Consider the following 18762-nt stretch of genomic DNA (forward strand, 5'->3'; position numbering starts at 1 on the left):
AAATCCACGTAAATAAGAACAACGCGGTTTCTTACTAATTCTTTAAACACTTTATTAACGAATTTTTGGAGAACAGCCGGTGAATTACATAAACCAAATGGTACCTTATTATTAAACTTATAATGCCCGTTCAGTAAAAACGTCGTATATTTTTTACTCGGTTTGTCACGTGGAAAAACTCATTCTTTAAATCGAGAGTACTAAACTCTAAAAATCGAAGAGTGATATAACGATAACGATAGTGCATAACGAGTTACAGAATCGCGGTCCTGTAGTCCTATTCTGTAACTCTAATATCGTTATCGTTACATTTTCGTTGCGCAGCTTTTTTTCCATATAGTACACTTGTGTATACGACAAATATAACGATAACCGATAACGACACCGCCGTTAAGAGTTACAGAATAGGGGTACTGGGTACTTGCATGTTACATTGTGACGTCAGAGAAATGACACACTAAGAATTCTTGCATGCCATTTCTCGCCTCTGACAGACTAATAGCGAATTTGCTATTACATGACCGCGGCGAGTACCCAGGACTAAGAAGGAGTCTTACAGTTTTTTTTCCTAAAAAGGGAGAAAATAGTGAAAGACAAAACTTATATTTACTTAATTAACTATTAACTATTAACTATTATATTTACTCAGATAAATTCTTAATCGTTCGATAATTGGTGTTATTCTGTGATGTTAATAACAGCAGTGATATATGTATGATAACGATAATTGTTTAGCGGTTTGTACAAATGTGACAGTTTCTAAAAAGTTTAATAATTTGTCAGTTTTAACAGCAATAAGATGACAATGATAATGGCGATTGTTTAACGATTTACATGAATGCTGCTAAAAAGTGTAACAATTTTTTTTTTAATAAATAGGTTGCCGGCCAATAACGAGCAATGTTAGACGTTAAAATTCAAAATTTATTAATGTAACATTACAAATGGTACGTTTCGGCAACACTGTGCCTTCCTCAGCCAATTTTAACAATTAATTGAAATGCCACGAATCATGTGTCAAGAGTAACAAATTTCCACATCGAAATTAACATACAGATAACATTGAGATCTAAATTATTACATACTGATGAAGTCCTTAAAGTATTGGCAAGGTGTATACTTGCTGAACAAAAATTCGGAATCGTTGTGTATCAATCTTAATTAAACGTCGAATGATAAAATCCATGATTAATTCCTCAGTCGGCAGTGAGAACGAATCGAGTCAATCTGTGATTTTTTGTCCGTCACAATCAAGAGTCAATAATTACGATGAAAATGTAAACTGTAATCAAGAGTCAATGGTTAAACTAATGATGACACAATGATGACATAATTATGTCGATTCCACGTGACAAGGCTCAATACATCCTAGATAAATTTAATAATTACCATGATAGGCTTAAGTTTACAATCGAATATGAAAATGACCGTACGTTGAGTTTTTTAGATCTAAAATTACATATTATTAATGACACTATCCACATAGATTGGTATCACAAGGATACATTCTCGGGTAGATATCTATCCTACTATTCGAACCATCCAGAGTGTCATAAAATTGGCACGATATACAGTTTAGTGGACAGGTCCATACTATTGTCCCACCCTATATTCCAAGCAAAGAACATAAAATTGTGTATTAACATACTAATGAACAACGGCTATCCTATAGATTTGATCTTTAAGAGAATTAACATGAGATTAAGGACATTATTCGATGGTAAACTTAAACAGAACAAAAATGCGAATAGAGTTGACACTAATGTTGATGTTGATAATGACTCGGAAGAAAATAGAAGGAAAATTATTGTTATTCCGTTCATTAACAACATCTCTGAAAAAACAGCACACCTTTTCGATAAAAAAGAACATATAATAGGGTATAGAGTCCTCAACAAATTGGACAAGTTTATCAAAACACATAAGGATACCAATGCATTATGCTCGAACAACAATGTAATTTATAAAATCAAATGTAATGATTGCGACGCCTCTTACGTGGGGCAAACAAAGCGACAACTGAAAACAAGAATCAACGAACACAAAAACAATTATAAATTGGACCCATCCAGACATTCAGTCATTACAGAACATATACTTAATTTGAATCATAGTTTTAATTGGAACAACCCGGAGATTTTAGATTTCGAAACGAATTACTACAAGAGACTAATATCAGAGATGATACACATCAAAGAACAAAAAAATGGTATTAATTCCAATAAAGACACTGAATTGCTGGATGGTTCTTATTTTAACATCCTAAACGAACTTAGTAACAACTCATAGGGAGTTAAACATTGGTCTATTTACATCATTGTTGTCAACCGATTCCGACACGGAACGAAAATGCTCAGTCACACACAAGATTCGACACGATACAGTTCTTTCTGAAAACTTTACTAACTCGAATTTGCTATGGTCTCAGTACGTATAAGTACAATAATAGCCTTAGATTTACCCACGTTGATAAGTTTTAATTTATAATTTTTACAAAAAAATTAGTTTAACCATTGACTCTTGATTACAGTTTACATTTTCATCGTAATTATTGACTCTTGATTGTGACGGGACAAAAAATCACAGATTGACTCGATTCGTTCTCACTGCCGACTGAGGAATTAATCATGGATTTTATCATTCGACGTTTAATTAAGATTGATACACAACGATTCCGAATTTTTGTTCAGCAAGTATACACCTTGCCAATACTTTAAGGACTTCATCAGTATGTAATAATTTAGATCTCAATGTTATCTGTATGTTAATTTCGATGTGGAAATTTGTTACTCTTGACACATGATTCGTGGCATTTCAATTAAGGTGGTTCATGCAGTACTTGCAAGTCAAATAGGCAACTATTTTTATTAGTGATAAATAAGTATGATTTTTGTCCGTAAAAATCAGCATATAATTAGATTTATTATTTATAACATCTTTAATGTTATACGACCTCTACGTAATTAAAATATTGAGACAAAAGTCACATCTTTTACTAGAGTTGTGAGCCGTGTGAATATATGTACAACAGCAGCGCGGCAACGAATAAATGATGCATGTTAAAATTATTTGGACATTTTATAACTTCATTGTATTGAAACTTGTATTTATTCAGTATTGCAGATCTTGATGCAACCTAATTTTAATTCTTTTCAGAAATGGACAAATATTTTTATTTCACCCTTTGCTTTATTCGGCGTCCAGAACATGGTAAACGAATTTTTTGAGATATGCGCTGTACTCATCAGCTGACACATGCGACGTTGCCAAGCTGCCGCTAATGCCGCTCGAGTCCAGCCGTCAGTTCCGTATTGTCGATTTAGTCAATCAAAAATTACGTTTTATTAATATATGGTACGGTCAATGAACTCGGGCTTTCATCTAGTATCTTGCAAAATGTTTATTGTATCGTTTCGTCAGTTTTTGGTTCGTTTATCTAGTTTTGAAGTATTGCAATTTTTGCAGCATAAGCGCTTTAACCTCGTTTTTCGGATAAGGGGTCCCTCCACCGCGTTAAATTGGCAAAGTTTACGGACATATATCTCCAGAACCAATCGGTTAAAAATTCCGAAATTTTACAGACACACTCGAGGAACGTTAATCTTTCATTTCATATTAAATTTTCCGGGCTAAGTACATATGACCTAAATGCATGAACCACCTTAATTGTTAAAATTGGCTGAGGAAGGCACAGTGTTGCCGAAACGTACCATTTGTAATGTTACATTAATAAATTTTGAATTTTAACGTCTAACATTGCTCGTTATTGGCCGGCAACCTATTTATTATTTGACACACACGAGCTTGACCTTTAATTAAATTTTTTTTTTATTTGTCTTATATATCATTATCGTTGCATTCCGATTATCAACGATAACAATAAATACTGATAGAGATCTTCTTAATTTAAAGACTCTTCCAGGCTTGAACATACCGACGGAACAGAAGACGGAGGTGACGAAGATGGCGAGGTCTAGTTGAGAAACTGATGAAAGTGTTGTATTCGGTGCAGAACTGACATACGGCATATCCTCAACAAATTCAACGAGCACGTTAAAGGTGTCACCGTTGCGCTGATGAGCTTAAGTTCTTTAAACTCTCATGGGATAAACCGCGATAAGCGATTATCTGCTCAATTTGCGACAGATATGTTCATGGGGAGCGCTCCAGTACACAGCAGGTTCTTCAGAGCTGCGCCGATGCAGAAGCGTCCAATCCGCGGGATATGTTATATTGCGCCGATCCATGCGTCACCCTCAAGCGGTTCAAGAAATGTTCGGCGACCATGCCGATTGGAACCGCCAGAGTTGCGACGAGTATTGTATATGATAGATTAAGATTTTCACCGGCATCTTCTAGGATACTAGAATGCGTCGCCTGGCGTTTATGAACCAGTTGCATACTTGAAGGAATGACAGGCGCGTTTGCAAATGTAAAGCCTCTTTCTCGGCTTCGCTCGGATAGGCATTGAATTTATGATTCCAAAGCCACTCTTTTAAAATCTTCACGGCTTTCCTCGGCAGTTTACCTCGACGTTTCCGACCTGATGCATTTTGAACAGAAACACGTTGACTGACGTGATTCGCATTCAGTGAAGCTCGCGAAAATGTATTTTCCGTTTCTGACGAAATATTTCCTTTGTCGTCATCGGGAGGCGACGTTCTTCTCGTAGCATGGCGTCGATTGTAACAGCGGGCACTTTGTTCCAAGTAGTCAGCAAAAAAAATTTATCGTGACATGATAGCATGAAACGCGATAGCGTTTATGAAACAGTTGCACATTTGAAGGAGTGACAAGCGTGTTTGCAAACGTAAAGTCTCTTTCTCGGTTTCGCTCGGATAGGCATTGAATTTATAATTCTGTTATGACACGGCGCACTTATTCTGATGCCCGGCGAGAGGAAAAGCGGCGAGCACTCCGGGGTGAGGCGGTCACCTCGTGGTGCCGGCCAAGCGAACCGCAAGCTTAACCTGCTGCCACACGGCAGGGAGCCGGGGCCGTGGCCACGATCCGCAGTCCGTCGTTCGAAGGATGAGTGAATCGTCCGTAGGCCGTCACCGAGTTGATCGCGAGATGCACTGGATGAGAATCACCGTAATTCCGCGTTCCTTACGCTTTGTTCAAATTCTATTTGCACGAGACAATCAGAGGCACGTCCGTCTCGCACAGAGAACCGGAAACAAGATAAAGAGGGCGAACTCGCGAGTACTAAGATGAGCATGCGATCTTCCGAGATGATCGATGTATCGACTCGTCGAGAGTAGTCGGTCGAGCCGATTTCTGATTGGTCGGCTCGAGGCAACGGCCGCTCGTGAATCGGAATGATATTTTCCGAACATTCCGCCCGCCTTCTACAACAGTGTTGGAGAATGATGATTTGATGCTGCTGCCGATGAGTCCGTGTCAGGGGAGAGGTTGATTCGATGAGACCGGGAGAATCGCTAGCTTGGTGATGGGCCGTCGGAGTTCGGTGGTGGCAGTCTTAAGCGTGACTACCCGACAGAGGCCATCCGCACCTGGATGGAGTGCGATTACTCGAGCGAGGGGCCACTTGGAGGGAGGCAACCGCTCGTCGGTGAGCAGGACTAGCGAACCGACTCGAATCTGCGTTGATGGGTGATGCCATTTAGAGATTGAGAGTTGATGTTGTAGACACTCCCTTGACCAAGTGTTGCACCTGCTGCTGAATGAGTTGCCACCGAGATACTCTAGAGGTCGGTACCGCAGAGAGAGAAGGCTCCGGGATTGTGGTAGGTGCTTCGCCGATGAGGAAGTGCCCGGGTGTAGCACCGAGAGATCTTCCGGATCGTCTGAGAGAGGGCACAGCGGCCTTGAGTTGAATACGGCCTCTATCTGTACCAGAAGATTTGTAAATTCCTCATAGGTCAGGAGCGTATCGCCGATTGTCTACCGTAAGTGGTATTTGACTGACTTGACCGCCGATTCCCACTTCCCCCCGAAGTGAGGGGCCGCCGGTGGGTTGAATACCCAGTGATGCCATCGTTGATCAACAGTTGAGAGAGCTCTTGAGACTACTTTGATCCCGATTCGAGAAGCCGTTTGAGGGCGGCGTCCGCTCCAAAAAAGTTGGTGCCACAGTCGCTGAATAGCGTGTGACAGATGCCGCGTCGTCCGTGAACCGTCTATAGGCAGCGAGAAAAGCCTCGGTGGTGTATTCCGTGACAAGCTCCAGATGGACTGCCGAGGTGACGAAACAAACGAAAACCGCTATCGCCATGATTTGAGTGTGATAGGGCCGGCGTAATCGACTCCCGCGGTGAGAAAACGGGCGGGAAGACGTGTGACGCGGAAGGGCGGTAGTTGGCCCATGAGCTGTTGGGCCCGGGCACCGCGGTACCGGATACACTGTACACAGCGTAGAATGTGAGATCTCACCGGGGCCCGACCGCCGATGATCCAATAGATTCTGCGGAGATAGGTCAATGTCAGCTGAGTCCCGCCGTGAAGTGTCCGCCGATGAGCATCCGCGATGAGGAGCTGGGACAATCGGTCCTCCCTCAGCAAGATAGCCGGGTAAATGCAGTCCGCATCGAGTAGCGAGTTCTTGAGGCGACCTCCAATTCTGAGTATGCCGGAGTGGTCAATAAATGCTTGGACAGAGGATGAGTCTTGGGTAAGAGATTTCCGCTCGAGAGGACCTTCAGTTCAGAGGCAAAGTGGATCGCTTGGGTCGCTCGAACCCAGAATAATCTTGCTGCCTCCAAGTCGGCCGGAGTGAGAGGGTTGGCCAGAGATGACTGAGGCACCCCTCGGAACGTGGAACAACACTGCTGACAAGTGGCTGTGATTCGAAGCAGCCGAGTAAGGGAGGAGTACCGAGAGAAGAGATCCCACATCTTGGATTGCGGGGCAGTTGCCAGAATGCCGGGTCGCTCCTCGAGTGTGGCCGCGGAGTCCAATTGTGACGGGAGATCTGGCCAGTGTAGGGAAGTGGGGAGGAGCAACCAAGGGGGGCCACTCCACCAGAGTGAATGCTGAGAGAGTTGGCTCGCCGAGAAGCCACAAGTCGCGCAGTCAGCTGGGTTTTTGAAGCCGGGTACAAAGCGCCACTGGCCGTGGGGGACCAGATCTTGTATGGCCGCTACCCGATTGCTGACATACTCCTTCCACGGAGAGAGGTGGCTATTGATCCACGTGCGCGCCACCGATGAGTCCAACCACAGGAAGATTTTGACCATGATTAGTTCGAGGGTTCGTTGTACATAGTTGACGAGGCGTGCTAGAAGTAAGGCTACCTTGGTTTTGGCGCACACTAATGTGATGGTGGGTTCCGCTAAAGGGAGTGTGACCTTGATGTACACTGCCGCCGCCATCGCTAGTTGAGATGCATCCGAGAATCCGTGGATTTCGACGTGAGCTGAGGGGGCGAGGCCTAGCCACCGAGGAACAGTGATGCCTGAGAGGTCCGATAGTTCCTTCCGAAATTGAGTCCACCGGTGCCGGAGGCGGGGTGGAAGGGAGTCGTCCCAGTCGATCTTCTCTAGCCACAACTCCTGCAAGAGCATCTTGGCTTTGATGGTGACGGAAGATAGGAATCCGAGTGGGTCAAAGAATTGGGCGACTTCTGATAGGATGGTCCGCTTGGTGACGGGAGACTCTGTTGGTGGCCGTGACGAAAAGGTGAATTGATCGGGTTCCGATAGCCAGGTGAGTCCCAAGATTTTACCCTGACCGTCCGAGAACGAATGAGACGTCGGTGAACCCGTGCTGGATGAGATAGAATCGCACAGCTCCGGATGGAGCTTTCATCGTCATCGGGAGACAACCGTTCTTCTTGTAGCATGGCGTCGATTGTAACAGGGCACTTTCTTTCCAAGGAGTCAGCGAAAGAAAATTCATCATGGCGTGATAGCATTGAACGCGATAGCGTTTATGAACCAGTTGCACACTTGAAGGAGTGACAAGCGCGTTTGTACAAACATAAAGCCTCTTTCTCGGCAGTTTACCTCGACGTTTTCGGCCTGACGCATTTTGAACGGCATTTTGAACGGTATTTTGAACGCATTTTGAACGCATTTTAAATTATATTATATTTTATTATATATTATATAATAATATATACCCACACACAAGTAGAACAAGTTAATCACAGAAACGTCAAGGTGACATTAAAATGATAAATTTTATGTCATCATATGGTCAACGTCAAGAATCAGTTTGAAATGACTGACTTGTAATATGCTGTTTTACGAGGTAACAGCTAGTTTATATTGTTACAAATTGCATGATCAGTCATAATTTTCTTCAGTTCTCATAACATATTTCGAGTATATTCTTAAATAGAACAACGAAAAGATCAAATAAAAGTCAAAGAAAAGTAGTGATTAGTCAAGATTAGATGCTCCTAATGGGCCATTTTGACGTCACGATGACGCGTAAAAAATGATTACAGAATGATGTTATTTTGATATTTTCATGACTGATTTGTTCTACTTGGGTAATATAATTAGAGTGAGTGCAATAGTCTAATTATATATTAGTAGCGAAACCACTCAATGAGATTTAGAGCGTATCTTTACATTTTGCAGCGCGTCTAATTGATCTACGACTAGCGGCAAAGGATAACGATCCTTAATATAATCTGTTTTTACTTTGCACCAATCGTCGTCTTAACTCACGTTAGCTTACACTCGTTCACTGGTCATTAATACTAGAACTACCAAAGGGACCAAAATGACGTCTTTTACTTTTTTTATAATTATATTGCTCATTTTTAAAACATTACAGTTTCTGTTTCTCTGATTTTTAGTAAAATATGCAGATAATTAATTTTATAATTGTTTTCTCTTTTGTTTTCTCCTTTTGTCTTGTTTTTTCTTTTTCTCTTTCTTTTTATTTTGATCCCTTTGGTAGAAATAAGCATAAATTAATCTTCGATAGTTCTAGTATTAAATCCCGTCTAAGCCCTTAAAAGTTATAGGATCAATAGTGTAATATTTATTATATATAAAAATGTTAGAAGTACAATAGATTGCTCGCTCATATAAGATGAACTGAACTTGCGCGACTCTCGGGACAGACTGCCTCGATTTACTCGCTTATTCGGGAAAAGTCCTTAGACCTTATATGTAGATATGGACTAACATTTACTTGTAGTATTAGAAATTAGACATAACGTACGGAAAAGGTAGAGAGAGAAATAATCTCTCTTTTTCTCTTTCCGTACTTCCGGACACTTTAGAGAAAGAAGTACGTTACAAGGTGTGCTATGTATTGCCAGTTCATATCTATATGGTCTATGAAAAAATTGACAATCGCTATCCGCCTAATGTCCACTTCTACCAATGTAAATTAACTTTAATCGCAGTTTAACTTGCTTTTTATCTTTTTCTAGTTCTTAAAATTAGAGAAAGATAATAAGTAAGTTAAACCAAGATTAAAGTTAATCTGCATTGGTAGAAATGGACATAATTAGAAACTGAACGTTTTTTATAGCCGCGCAAGATGTAGTTCTTTTGTTCGAGTCGGAGCGATAACATCTCAGATCCTACATTACTTTCATCTCATTAGCCTAGTTTACATCGATCATTTGATATGCGTATCAATACTATATTCGTACTATAAATTACCCACTTAGGTGTAGTGCTGTAAACGTCGAGAATTTTTTGAATTTTGAAAAAAGTCGATTTTTCAGTCATTTTCAAAAATTTATATCTCAGCTTTTATATAACTTAGAGACTCATTTAAGGCCGCATTCTTTTCTGTAAACCCTTTACTTTTAAGGAAAAAATTGGTCATTGGTTTACACTCAAGTCCGGCTTCACGGCGAGCTGCTAACTAAACCACTGTTTTAGAGAAATTTTGCCTATTTTTGAAATGCTGTCATATCTACTGGTTTCGAAGTAAAAGATTGATCAGCAGCTGATATTTTTTGTTCAGGTATACTCTGAAGAAATCTACCCACTTTTTACTTCATTGCTTCTATTTCGTTAAGTTATGGCCATCTAAAGCCGATCGATTTTCGAAAAATCGCCATTTTCAGATAGCCAGAATTTTTTTCTTTCAACTCGAAATTCTTTGAACTCAGATCTCGTCTCACAATCAGTCAAAGACTGCAGAATGGAAGTCTGATGGTAAGTTAATAGACAATACGCATCAGTTCTATACGAACGTGTCAACCACACGTTTTTGACATTGAGTATCTTATAAAAAAGTTCAATAAAAACAAGAATTCACGAAAATGCACAAGTGCTGTCTCGCTCTATCCTTTATTTCCTCTATTTCCTCTTTTGTACTTATTTTCAGATATTACAGTAAAGGCAATTGTTGAAAAAGATGACGTGACTTCTCAAAACGTTTCAGCTTAATTTAAAGAACAGTCCACAGTTTTACAGACCAGACTGAGGTGATTGCCAAGGAGGACACCAACAGAGATGAGATCAAAAAATTGCTGGGAATGGATTCTAACAAAGCTAAACATTTAAAGATTAACTTTCATAAGGAACTAAAAGTCACATGGACAAAATGGATGAGAGGTCTTCCAGAGAAGAAAAAAAACCATATTTTAGAAATTTATTCACGGAAAAAAGATTCTTAGCTCCAAATGTAAACACAGATATTATATCAATCGTAACAGATATTGCTAAGAAGACAGCAGACACCCAAAATTGCAATCTTAGCCTTGGGCGCTGCAATATCAAATAGTTAGAAGACGTTATAGATCAGGAAAAATTTTCTAACCACTTGTGCCATGTAAAACAACTCTTGTCAGAGATTTTCCACCAACATCAGTCGCGAGGAAATTCTTCATCACTCCCCTGTTAAACAAATCGTTCAAACGCTGAATACACAAATCTCAGATGAATGGTTATATTCAGAATATTCTCCGTTTTTGTTATATATTATGCATATTATTATATTATGTATATTAAGTATTGCTTTCAAAAATATTTAAAAAATTTGAGAATTTTCTAGCAATGAAAACTATGACATATGCGATGAAATGGGTTTAAATATAAAGTATATAAACATTATTTTAACTGTGATTTAAGTAAGGAAGAGTAAATAATGTACATATTTAATGATATTAAGGATAGGTGCATAATCAATGAAGAATAGGTGCATTCAATGAAGAGTAATAACACGTGCACTTGTTATACAAAACTTCGTTATTGTCTCTTAATAAAAATTTACATTATCAAAATAGAAAGTAAATATATAAAATACAAAGTAGGTAATACTAAAATATAAAGTAATTTTATTACATATAATGTTGCTTAATATTTCTAGCATTAATTCTTAATATTAACCTATATATTAATCTATACCAAAAAGAGAAATACTTATGACAATAATATATTCGCATACATATCTCTACTAATGATTAAAATGTCTTTTTAAGAAAATAAAAACATAAAAGATAAATCACGTAGTTAAAAAACTGGCTTTTCTATTAACAAACAATTCAATCTGTTTCAAGTGAATTTACCAGAGGAAAACAACAGAATTTTCGTCTATCATTTGAATGGGGTGTTATAACGCACTTTTTAAATAACATTTCTGGAACAATAGCTACACATGAATCTGTCTGCTCAACTATGCTAAAAATTAAGTTAGATGTAATACCAGTTTCTATATCTCTGCTTAAAGATTCACCGGTACAATGTAATTTTAATCCTAAAAGAACACAAAGTTGCTTATTTGAAAGAGCAGTGTTGACAATCATTATATGAGTGAGAGACAAGAATTCTTTATCTTGTAGTTGAACGATATTATTTGACCTTTTGATCATACGTTCATATCCTTTTACATGATACAAAATATTGTTATGTATAAAGCGTTTGAATGTCCGTATGTTTAAATTGAGTATCTCTTCTCCAACTAAAGCTTCAACCACAGTTTTTTCACGTAATGTAAGAGTGTACATATCTGGAATACCTAGCAGCCGTGTAGAATCTCCATACTTTAATCAATGCCGCAAACTTTTTTGTATAAATAATTTTTTAAACAAATTTCTTGCAATGTCTGAACAGTTATTGTTCTGAAATTCATTTGATGCCATTTCCTGAAAACTTTGCATTCTAAGATAATTTTTACAAATCTGTAAAGGAACTGAGTGAGAATTTCTAAACATTTTTGACAGCACGCCATTATAATGTTCGTAAGGAAAAGCAGACATAGCCCATAAACCTCCAAAGTTTTTTCACACACTTTTGGGGATATGAAGAAGCAAATGGAAATTATATTTCATAAGTTCAGGTGTTCCATATATATTTTCAATCGAAAGAACAAATTTTCTAAGAGCTTTCGTAGCTTTTATAAACTCGATCTCAGAAAATTGTTGTTGAAGAAATATGTTAATACTATATATTAATAAAAACCAATAATCTAAGTATTTTTTAGGCATATTAACACTTTGAAAGCAAATAAAGGAATAATAAAGAAGAAAATTTTTTCATTCAGAAGCTTTCCACAGTTTCCTGTCAAATAAAGATCGCGGAGTTCTCGTTATTTCACTAGGTGGTTTTATAGAAAGCAATAATGTATCAATTTCTTTAATTTTTGTATCATTACCAATGTAAAAAAATCTATCTTTATTTTTGCCATCCATCCACCATGATACCATAGTTTTTACTACTCCTAATAATACACTGTGCATATATTCTGATACAAAATATTTTATTATGTTAAATTCCTTTAATAGCAATAAGACTGATGGACCTTTGATTCCATTAAGAACACGACCATTTCTCATAACTTGTAAAGTGTCATTTCTATGTTGTTGAAGGTTTTTCTTTATCCCTATATCACCTTGATACAATCTTGTTCTGCCACGTCCAACCGAATACTCTTCACCTGAATGGAGGCAAAATGCACATCCTTGATTACCTCTGAAAGTTTTTATATTTTGTAACAAAGGCCTCGCCATAGAATCAACAGACGACAATAATGTATGTACTCTTATTGTAACAGGATTGGCAGTAAAAACCTCAATGCCTTCGGTATGTAAAATATTAAGCTCTTCGACAAAGGCTGAAGAAAAGTGTTCATATTTGGTTTCCCAGGACCATACCATAAACCACATAACAAAACATTGTCTTTTCGAATTCTAAATGGCAACTCATTAATACAAACTTGAATTGGCCATAATTCAATTTGCGATGACTTATGGAGTTGAACACCATCAATGTTTCATTGTAAAGTGATATCCCCCCTTGATATTGTACCATTTTCAAGTAACTTTTTATAAACAGCACCATTAATGCCATCTTTATGGTTCTCATCAGTCCATCTTAATTGTTTTCTTATAAAGTTATTATTTAAAAGTTTAATTAACTGTTCTTTTAAAGGTATGTACAAAAAGTAACATCCTGCCTGTTTTAAGTTGGCTTTTGTACATACTGCACCACACTCACATTCCATAACATTATTCTGAGCAAATTTAATCAGTCTTTTACATTTGTTAACATGACAATAAAAATGAGTGTTAACAATTGGTGGTTCAGGTAAATCTTTGAGAAACAAAAACAGGGAACCGTGACGGTTAGTTGGCAAGTGGCAGTCAATTAATTGTATTAGGTGTTCAAAAGCTTTATCTGATAAATCAAAACGCAATGCAAAACTCATAATTAGTAGCTTGCTCTCCTCTAATGTTAACTGACATCCCTCATATAACGTAAGTCTTTCAAGATTTGGTTCATTTTGTTCGTCTACGTAAATATTCTCTTCACAAATACTATCTTGATATTCACAGTCACTGTCAGAGCTATCTGTATGGATGGAATTTTCATTACTATTGTTTGATGCAGCATCAGAAAAATGCTGCGTTTCGGCATCACTGCTTAAACTAGGTAACGAATTACTTAGGTTAATATTATCTGCTGACGAAGTTGAGGGGAAATCCTGATTGTCTTGTATACCAACAACAGCTGAATCATCTGCTAATTCCATTGGTGAATATTCATCATCGCTCTCACTTATTGCCAGTCCATCATACCGTTCTGCCTGTTTGGAGCAGTAACCCGTATTATTAGTTACAAATACTTTGCATATTTAAGAGCTTATTTCTTTTATTTGTAAAACATTCAATATGTTTGATGGTCAAATATATATATACTAAAATAATATTTAAATATAAGTACTATAGAGCCTAACTTACGTCATTTTGCAGTGCATCAGCATTTTGTACATTCTGCAGTCGTCGCCGAAGAGTTGTTGCAGGTATAGAAATATTTATATCTTGCAGGTATTGTCTATAAGGACCTCGTGGCATTTTATAGAAAAACACAATGCCTTCAGAAAATAATATTTCTATACACACGCTGTCAAGATGTAAATGTCAATATGTAAATAGCGCAGAATGATGTATCGGAACGCAAACTATAGGTTAAGTGTTTATTTTTCTACAAAAGCTTGGTCTCATTCCTTCCGTTGCCAAGCAACCGCGCACAATCAAGTATACATGTACTGCATGCACTTATTGCACTTTACGAGGGAATGCGCCCCAATCGCGTCACAGATTAATAGAAATCTGTGATCGCGTCATGCCCGCGCGATTTTTCGAGCGCGGTTTCCCCCCTCCACTTAATACACAAAACCGCTGTGTCTATTCGTGTGGCGCAGTCGTCACATGAATAAATAGAGCGTCTCTGTGTGCGTATGTGAAGGGGGAAAACGAGTGTGCCCAGGCTCGAAATCGTAGCACTAGTGCGCGGGAGTCTATTTCTTTATAAGTTTATAGTGGCGATTATACAATGTCCTGCGAAGAGATCCAGTCTTACAAAAATCTGAAATTGAACGACTCACAATGTTTGCTTGTTCAATTTTGAAACGAACGAAAAAAGTCGATTCAAGTCGGCTTTCAAGCCTGGCTTAAGGATAAAAATATTAATAAGGAAGATATTATTAATAACGAAGTAATTATTCATTGGCCACTTGAAATAGACATTGTGTGTGCAAAATCTATGGAAAGGAAATTAAAGAATTGGAAGGAGGACCAAGACAAGTGGCAGGATTTACTAGTAAAGATAATTTCTTTTGGAGGTAGGTATACTTTTTTCTACTTATTTTACACAATAGAATAACAACCAAACTTTTAAAGTTAAGAGGTTAGGTTTTAATTAACTAAAGATTTGTCAATTATCTTTGTAAAAATCAAAATATAAAAAAGCATGATTATAACATCACAAGGTGATTTTTTCTCAATTCTCGGACAAGCCTAAATAAAATCTCACTCGCTATTCACATTATCTCACTCACTCTTATTCTTGTTTTATTCACATTTTCATCACTTTATAATAATATACAGCTCATACGATACTCTTATTACTTTGTTTAAAATTTTATAGAATGAAATTTACAGAAATGTGTCATCAAGCAAAGAATATCGAGAAATTTGGTATGGCAAATGTAGATCGCAAGCAGAGACATACTTTTGTAAAGAAAAACGTTAATGAAAATAATAAAAGCGATAGCAATAACTCTGACACTAATTCAGATGAGGATGAGCAAAATAGCGACAAGAATGAAAAGGTTATATATAAAAAATATTTCTACATTTACATTTGATCTCAATTTATAAAATAAAATCGATAAAATGTGTACATTTATTAGATGCGTGCGCAGCGTTTTCTTATTTAGTTTTTCTTTTTTTAGTTTAAATATAGTAAAATAAAATTAAACAATAAAATTAGTCAGTCAACTTCAGGACCATCAGCTCCCAAAAAGAGTAAGATGGCCAGCAGCAAAAGCACTAAAAGAGATAATAAACAAAATATGAATACCACAGTCCTATCACAAATTGAGAACGTTATTCAGAAAAAAGAAAATGTGGTCAGTAGATCAATAAATTTTTTAATATAAAATTTTAATCATTAATTAGAATATTTATTACATTTTATGACAACAGTTCTGTTATTACATTACAGGCTGAAATTATTGATAGTGATGAAGACAGCGATAATAAGTACCAGTTTCACAAGTTGTCAAAACAACAGTTAAACTACAAAGTACTTATTTTGGAGGAGGAGAATAAAAAGCTGCGACTTGATAATGCCCGATTAAGAACACTTCGATGTGTAAATGAAGGTAAGTGCGTTTCTTTTGAAAAGCGAACACTTGCTACGCTCACAATAATATCACTGATATAATTTTCGTTTACAGATTTAGGGAAAATTAATCAGCTCTCCTCAAATATACTAAAAAATCTTGATTGTCTACAAAAGAAGTCTTTACCACCATTAGGTATGCCAGACAAATACCATGATTATCATCATTGCAGCAATGACAATACAAATAGCAGTAAGAGCGAGATGAGAAAAAGCAGTAAGAAGGATGCATTATCAGTACCAACTACGAATATCACAAAAACAGCTGTATGTTGTTTACTGCTTTTTACTAATAAATTATGAAAACATTTGTATGGTTAATTGTAAGCGTATTAATAGATAAGATAATCCGATTCCTGCTTACTTATATATTTCAATGATTGCGCAAGGTGTGATTAACTTAATTGTAAAAAAAGTAAAAATAATTTAATTACTCTGCACACCGCCCTTACAAAATTTTATTCCTTATACTTTATTTTGCAGCATCCTTCACCATCAACGTATACAGTAACAAATGATTATACAAGTGATAATCACAATAATGTTCAACCCGAAGAAAATGATCAAGTTTGTATAACTAAAGATTAATCTTTCTTTTTACAAATAGCTATAGGATAACAATTAGAAGTATTTAAATAAATAATAGTAAATAAACTAAATACATTTTAATTATTTTTAATAATTAGACTGCAACACTGACACAACCTGATGCAACGGATGGACAACCTGACAGACAAGAGGATCATCATCAAGATCGTGAAAATAACGACCCAATAACTACGAAAGTTGAAGAAGCAGTACACGGAAAAAGGTATTCACCGTATGAGATCATGCAAAGCGGACCATGAAACGCGCTGCGCCCTGCCACTACGCTGGGCCGTGTCCCCCACTCTTTTCCGTCGTGCGCTCATGTCAAAACACGCTGCCGCGCAGCAACGTCTATCCTCGTACTAAGCACGGTATTTTTCCGTGCATCGCACCGGCTTTCGCGTTGCGAACGTAGCACGTCGTATCGTGCAGCGCGAGCAGCGTGTTTTGACATGGGCGCACGACGGAAGAAAGTGGGGGACACGGCCCAGGGTCCAGCGTAGTGGCAGGGCGCAGCGCGTTTCATGGTCCGCCTTGCACGATCTCATACGGTGAATACCTTTTTCCGTGTACTTACGAAAGCAGTAAAAAACCTAATTACATTATATAGTACATATAATATACAGTTAAATGTCGTACATAATTTTCGAAATAAATTATTAACTATAAATTATGACTAAAATCTGATTTGCTTGAAAATTCAAGTATAAATTTTTATTGATATTTTTCACCGTTTATGTTTTTAGGATGAATTAAATATTGGTGGGACAAATAATTGATAAAAGAAAAGTCGTAAAGACTGAAAAATCTAAGGGAGTTTCATACTTTGTAACTACTCTCATGGGAATTGTTTTCACTAAGAAATGAGGACATGTAGCATGACAGGCGAAACAAGCAATTTTTATAAGAATAAATGTGATTTGGCACCAATAGAGAAGAAACAGTTGGATCCTGATGTTAGGGATGCTCTCATCGGTAACTTATTCTTAATTAAAATAATGAATTTTTTTCAGTTTTACTTTTAAGTATACTCAATATATAATTAACGTGCAGAAACTCTCTCTTTCAGAATATGTGAAGCATGAATTTAAAGTAAACGAGGATGACAAAGCACAACTTAATAAAATTAAAACTGCTATAAAAAGCAAACTTAACAATGAAGCAACTAAACGGAAAAGTCAATTAATGAAAACAGCAAAAGGCAGCGACCTCATAACCGTAATGTAAAACAGTAATGTAGTAAACTACTACACTAAACAGATGTGTTTCTTACGTAATTAAAAGATTAATTGAAATTACAGATTTTATTTTTCACCTAAACCTATAATTAATATAAATTATGAATTATTTAGCTAAGCTAACTATATTAATAAAATATTAATAATTATATATATATATATATATATATATATATATATATATACATACATATATAATATATAATTATCAATATTGATGAAATACTGAGAATTATAGATAAATACTAGCTACAGTAATTAATTACTGGCAGCTGCCGGAAGCAGAGAAACGACTAATTTTACTCAAAACTTACCGGAGTTACTTTTCCCCCGCGCCGGTTATAGTTCCCCTCGCCCGACACAGTACAAATTACCTGACAAAAATCTTATTCCTTCGAAAATTTTGCTGTAACATTAAACTCACTATAAATAAACGAAATTGGTTGAAACACGTTGTAATAAACATTTGATGGCATTATAACGCGCACTGGTTATGGTACCGAGGTGTGGATGTGCTTTTATATATGTTTCCCCACTCGAGTTAACGATTCGAGAAGGGACAGTAGTAGTAAAAAAAAGATATGGGGGACTATGAGGGATCCGCGAGGGGGAGAGAAGAGACCGCGCGCACCACACACGCATCGCGGCGAACGGGCAAGAAACTACCGAACTACAACTATGTGCGAAGAAGACGGCCTTGGTCTCTCACGCGGCCATTGGCTCGGCCTAGATAAAGCTTGAACTACGATTGACCTATCAATTTTTCGTACGGGCGAAGCTGAAACGAGCTGAGTCGAGCCGAGTCGATACGGCAAAACCATATATTCGCTCGTTAGCACACTTAATTAAATCGACGACCGCTCTTATCT

The 18762-nt window shown here is 37.2% G+C and overlaps 3 protein-coding genes and 1 pseudogene across 4 annotated transcripts; 1 reads left to right on the forward strand and 3 right to left on the reverse strand.

The window, feature by feature from the left end:
• Positions 1-1638: 1638 nt before the first annotated feature.
• Positions 1639-4721, reverse strand: LOC139823659 (homeobox protein AKR-like; annotated as a pseudogene).
• A 1797-nt stretch (positions 4722-6518) lies between these two features.
• On the reverse strand, positions 6519-7526 carry LOC139823660 (uncharacterized). The gene has a single exon (XM_071796177.1). It carries the CDS (start codon positions 7524-7526, stop codon positions 6519-6521), a length of 1008 nt encoding a protein of 335 aa, XP_071652278.1.
• A 3427-nt stretch (positions 7527-10953) lies between these two features.
• LOC139823639 (uncharacterized) lies at positions 10954-14254 on the reverse strand. Its single transcript, XM_071796160.1, has 2 exons — positions 14120-14254; positions 10954-13965 (listed from the first exon to the last, which is right to left on the reverse strand). Exons 1-2 carry the CDS (start codon positions 14231-14233, stop codon positions 13153-13155), a joined length of 927 nt encoding a protein of 308 aa, XP_071652261.1. The 5' UTR covers positions 14234-14254; the 3' UTR covers positions 10954-13152.
• Positions 14255-14864: 610 nt separating this feature from the next.
• On the forward strand, positions 14865-17950 carry LOC139823638 (uncharacterized). Of its 2 annotated transcripts, none has more exons than XM_071796159.1 (9): positions 14865-15003; positions 15309-15492; positions 15616-15792; positions 15888-16047; positions 16123-16334; positions 16551-16634; positions 16754-17206; positions 17402-17630; positions 17725-17950. In XM_071796159.1, exons 2-7 carry the CDS (start codon positions 15310-15312, stop codon positions 16913-16915), a joined length of 978 nt encoding a protein of 325 aa, XP_071652260.1. In that variant the 5' UTR covers positions 14865-15003; position 15309; the 3' UTR covers positions 16916-17206; positions 17402-17630; positions 17725-17950. The 2 variants fall into 2 exon arrangements, with proteins under 2 accessions (XP_071652260.1, XP_071652259.1); XM_071796158.1 differs by having other exon boundaries at positions 14873-15003; positions 15323-15492.
• The last annotated feature ends 812 nt before the right edge of the window (positions 17951-18762 follow it).

This window comes from Temnothorax longispinosus, unplaced genomic scaffold, assembly GCF_030848805.1.
Source record: "Temnothorax longispinosus isolate EJ_2023e unplaced genomic scaffold, Tlon_JGU_v1 HiC_scaffold_15, whole genome shotgun sequence".
Classification (NCBI taxonomy): domain Eukaryota; kingdom Metazoa; phylum Arthropoda; class Insecta; order Hymenoptera; family Formicidae; genus Temnothorax; species Temnothorax longispinosus.

Excerpts from the sequence above, each read along its gene's own strand:
- LOC139823660 (XM_071796177.1), bottom strand. The coding sequence starts at position 7,526 with ATGCTCTTGCAGGAGTTGTGGCTAGAGAAGATCGACTGGGACGACTCC.
- LOC139823639 (XM_071796160.1), bottom strand. The coding sequence starts at position 14,233 with ATGCCACGAGGTCCTTATAGACAATACCTGCAAGATATAAATATTTCT. Across the intron at positions 13,966-14,119 it reads CTGATGCACTGCAAAATGAC|GCAGAACGGTATGATGGACT; the intron begins GTAAGTTAGGCT and ends TGCTCCAAACAG.
- LOC139823638 (XM_071796158.1), top strand. The coding sequence starts at position 14,925 with ATGGAAAGGAAATTAAAGAATTGGAAGGAGGACCAAGACAAGTGGCAG. Across the intron at positions 15,493-15,615 it reads ATAGCGACAAGAATGAAAAG|TTTAAATATAGTAAAATAAA; the intron begins GTTATATATAAA and ends TTCTTTTTTTAG. Across the intron at positions 15,793-15,887 it reads TTCAGAAAAAAGAAAATGTG|GCTGAAATTATTGATAGTGA; the intron begins GTCAGTAGATCA and ends ATTACATTACAG.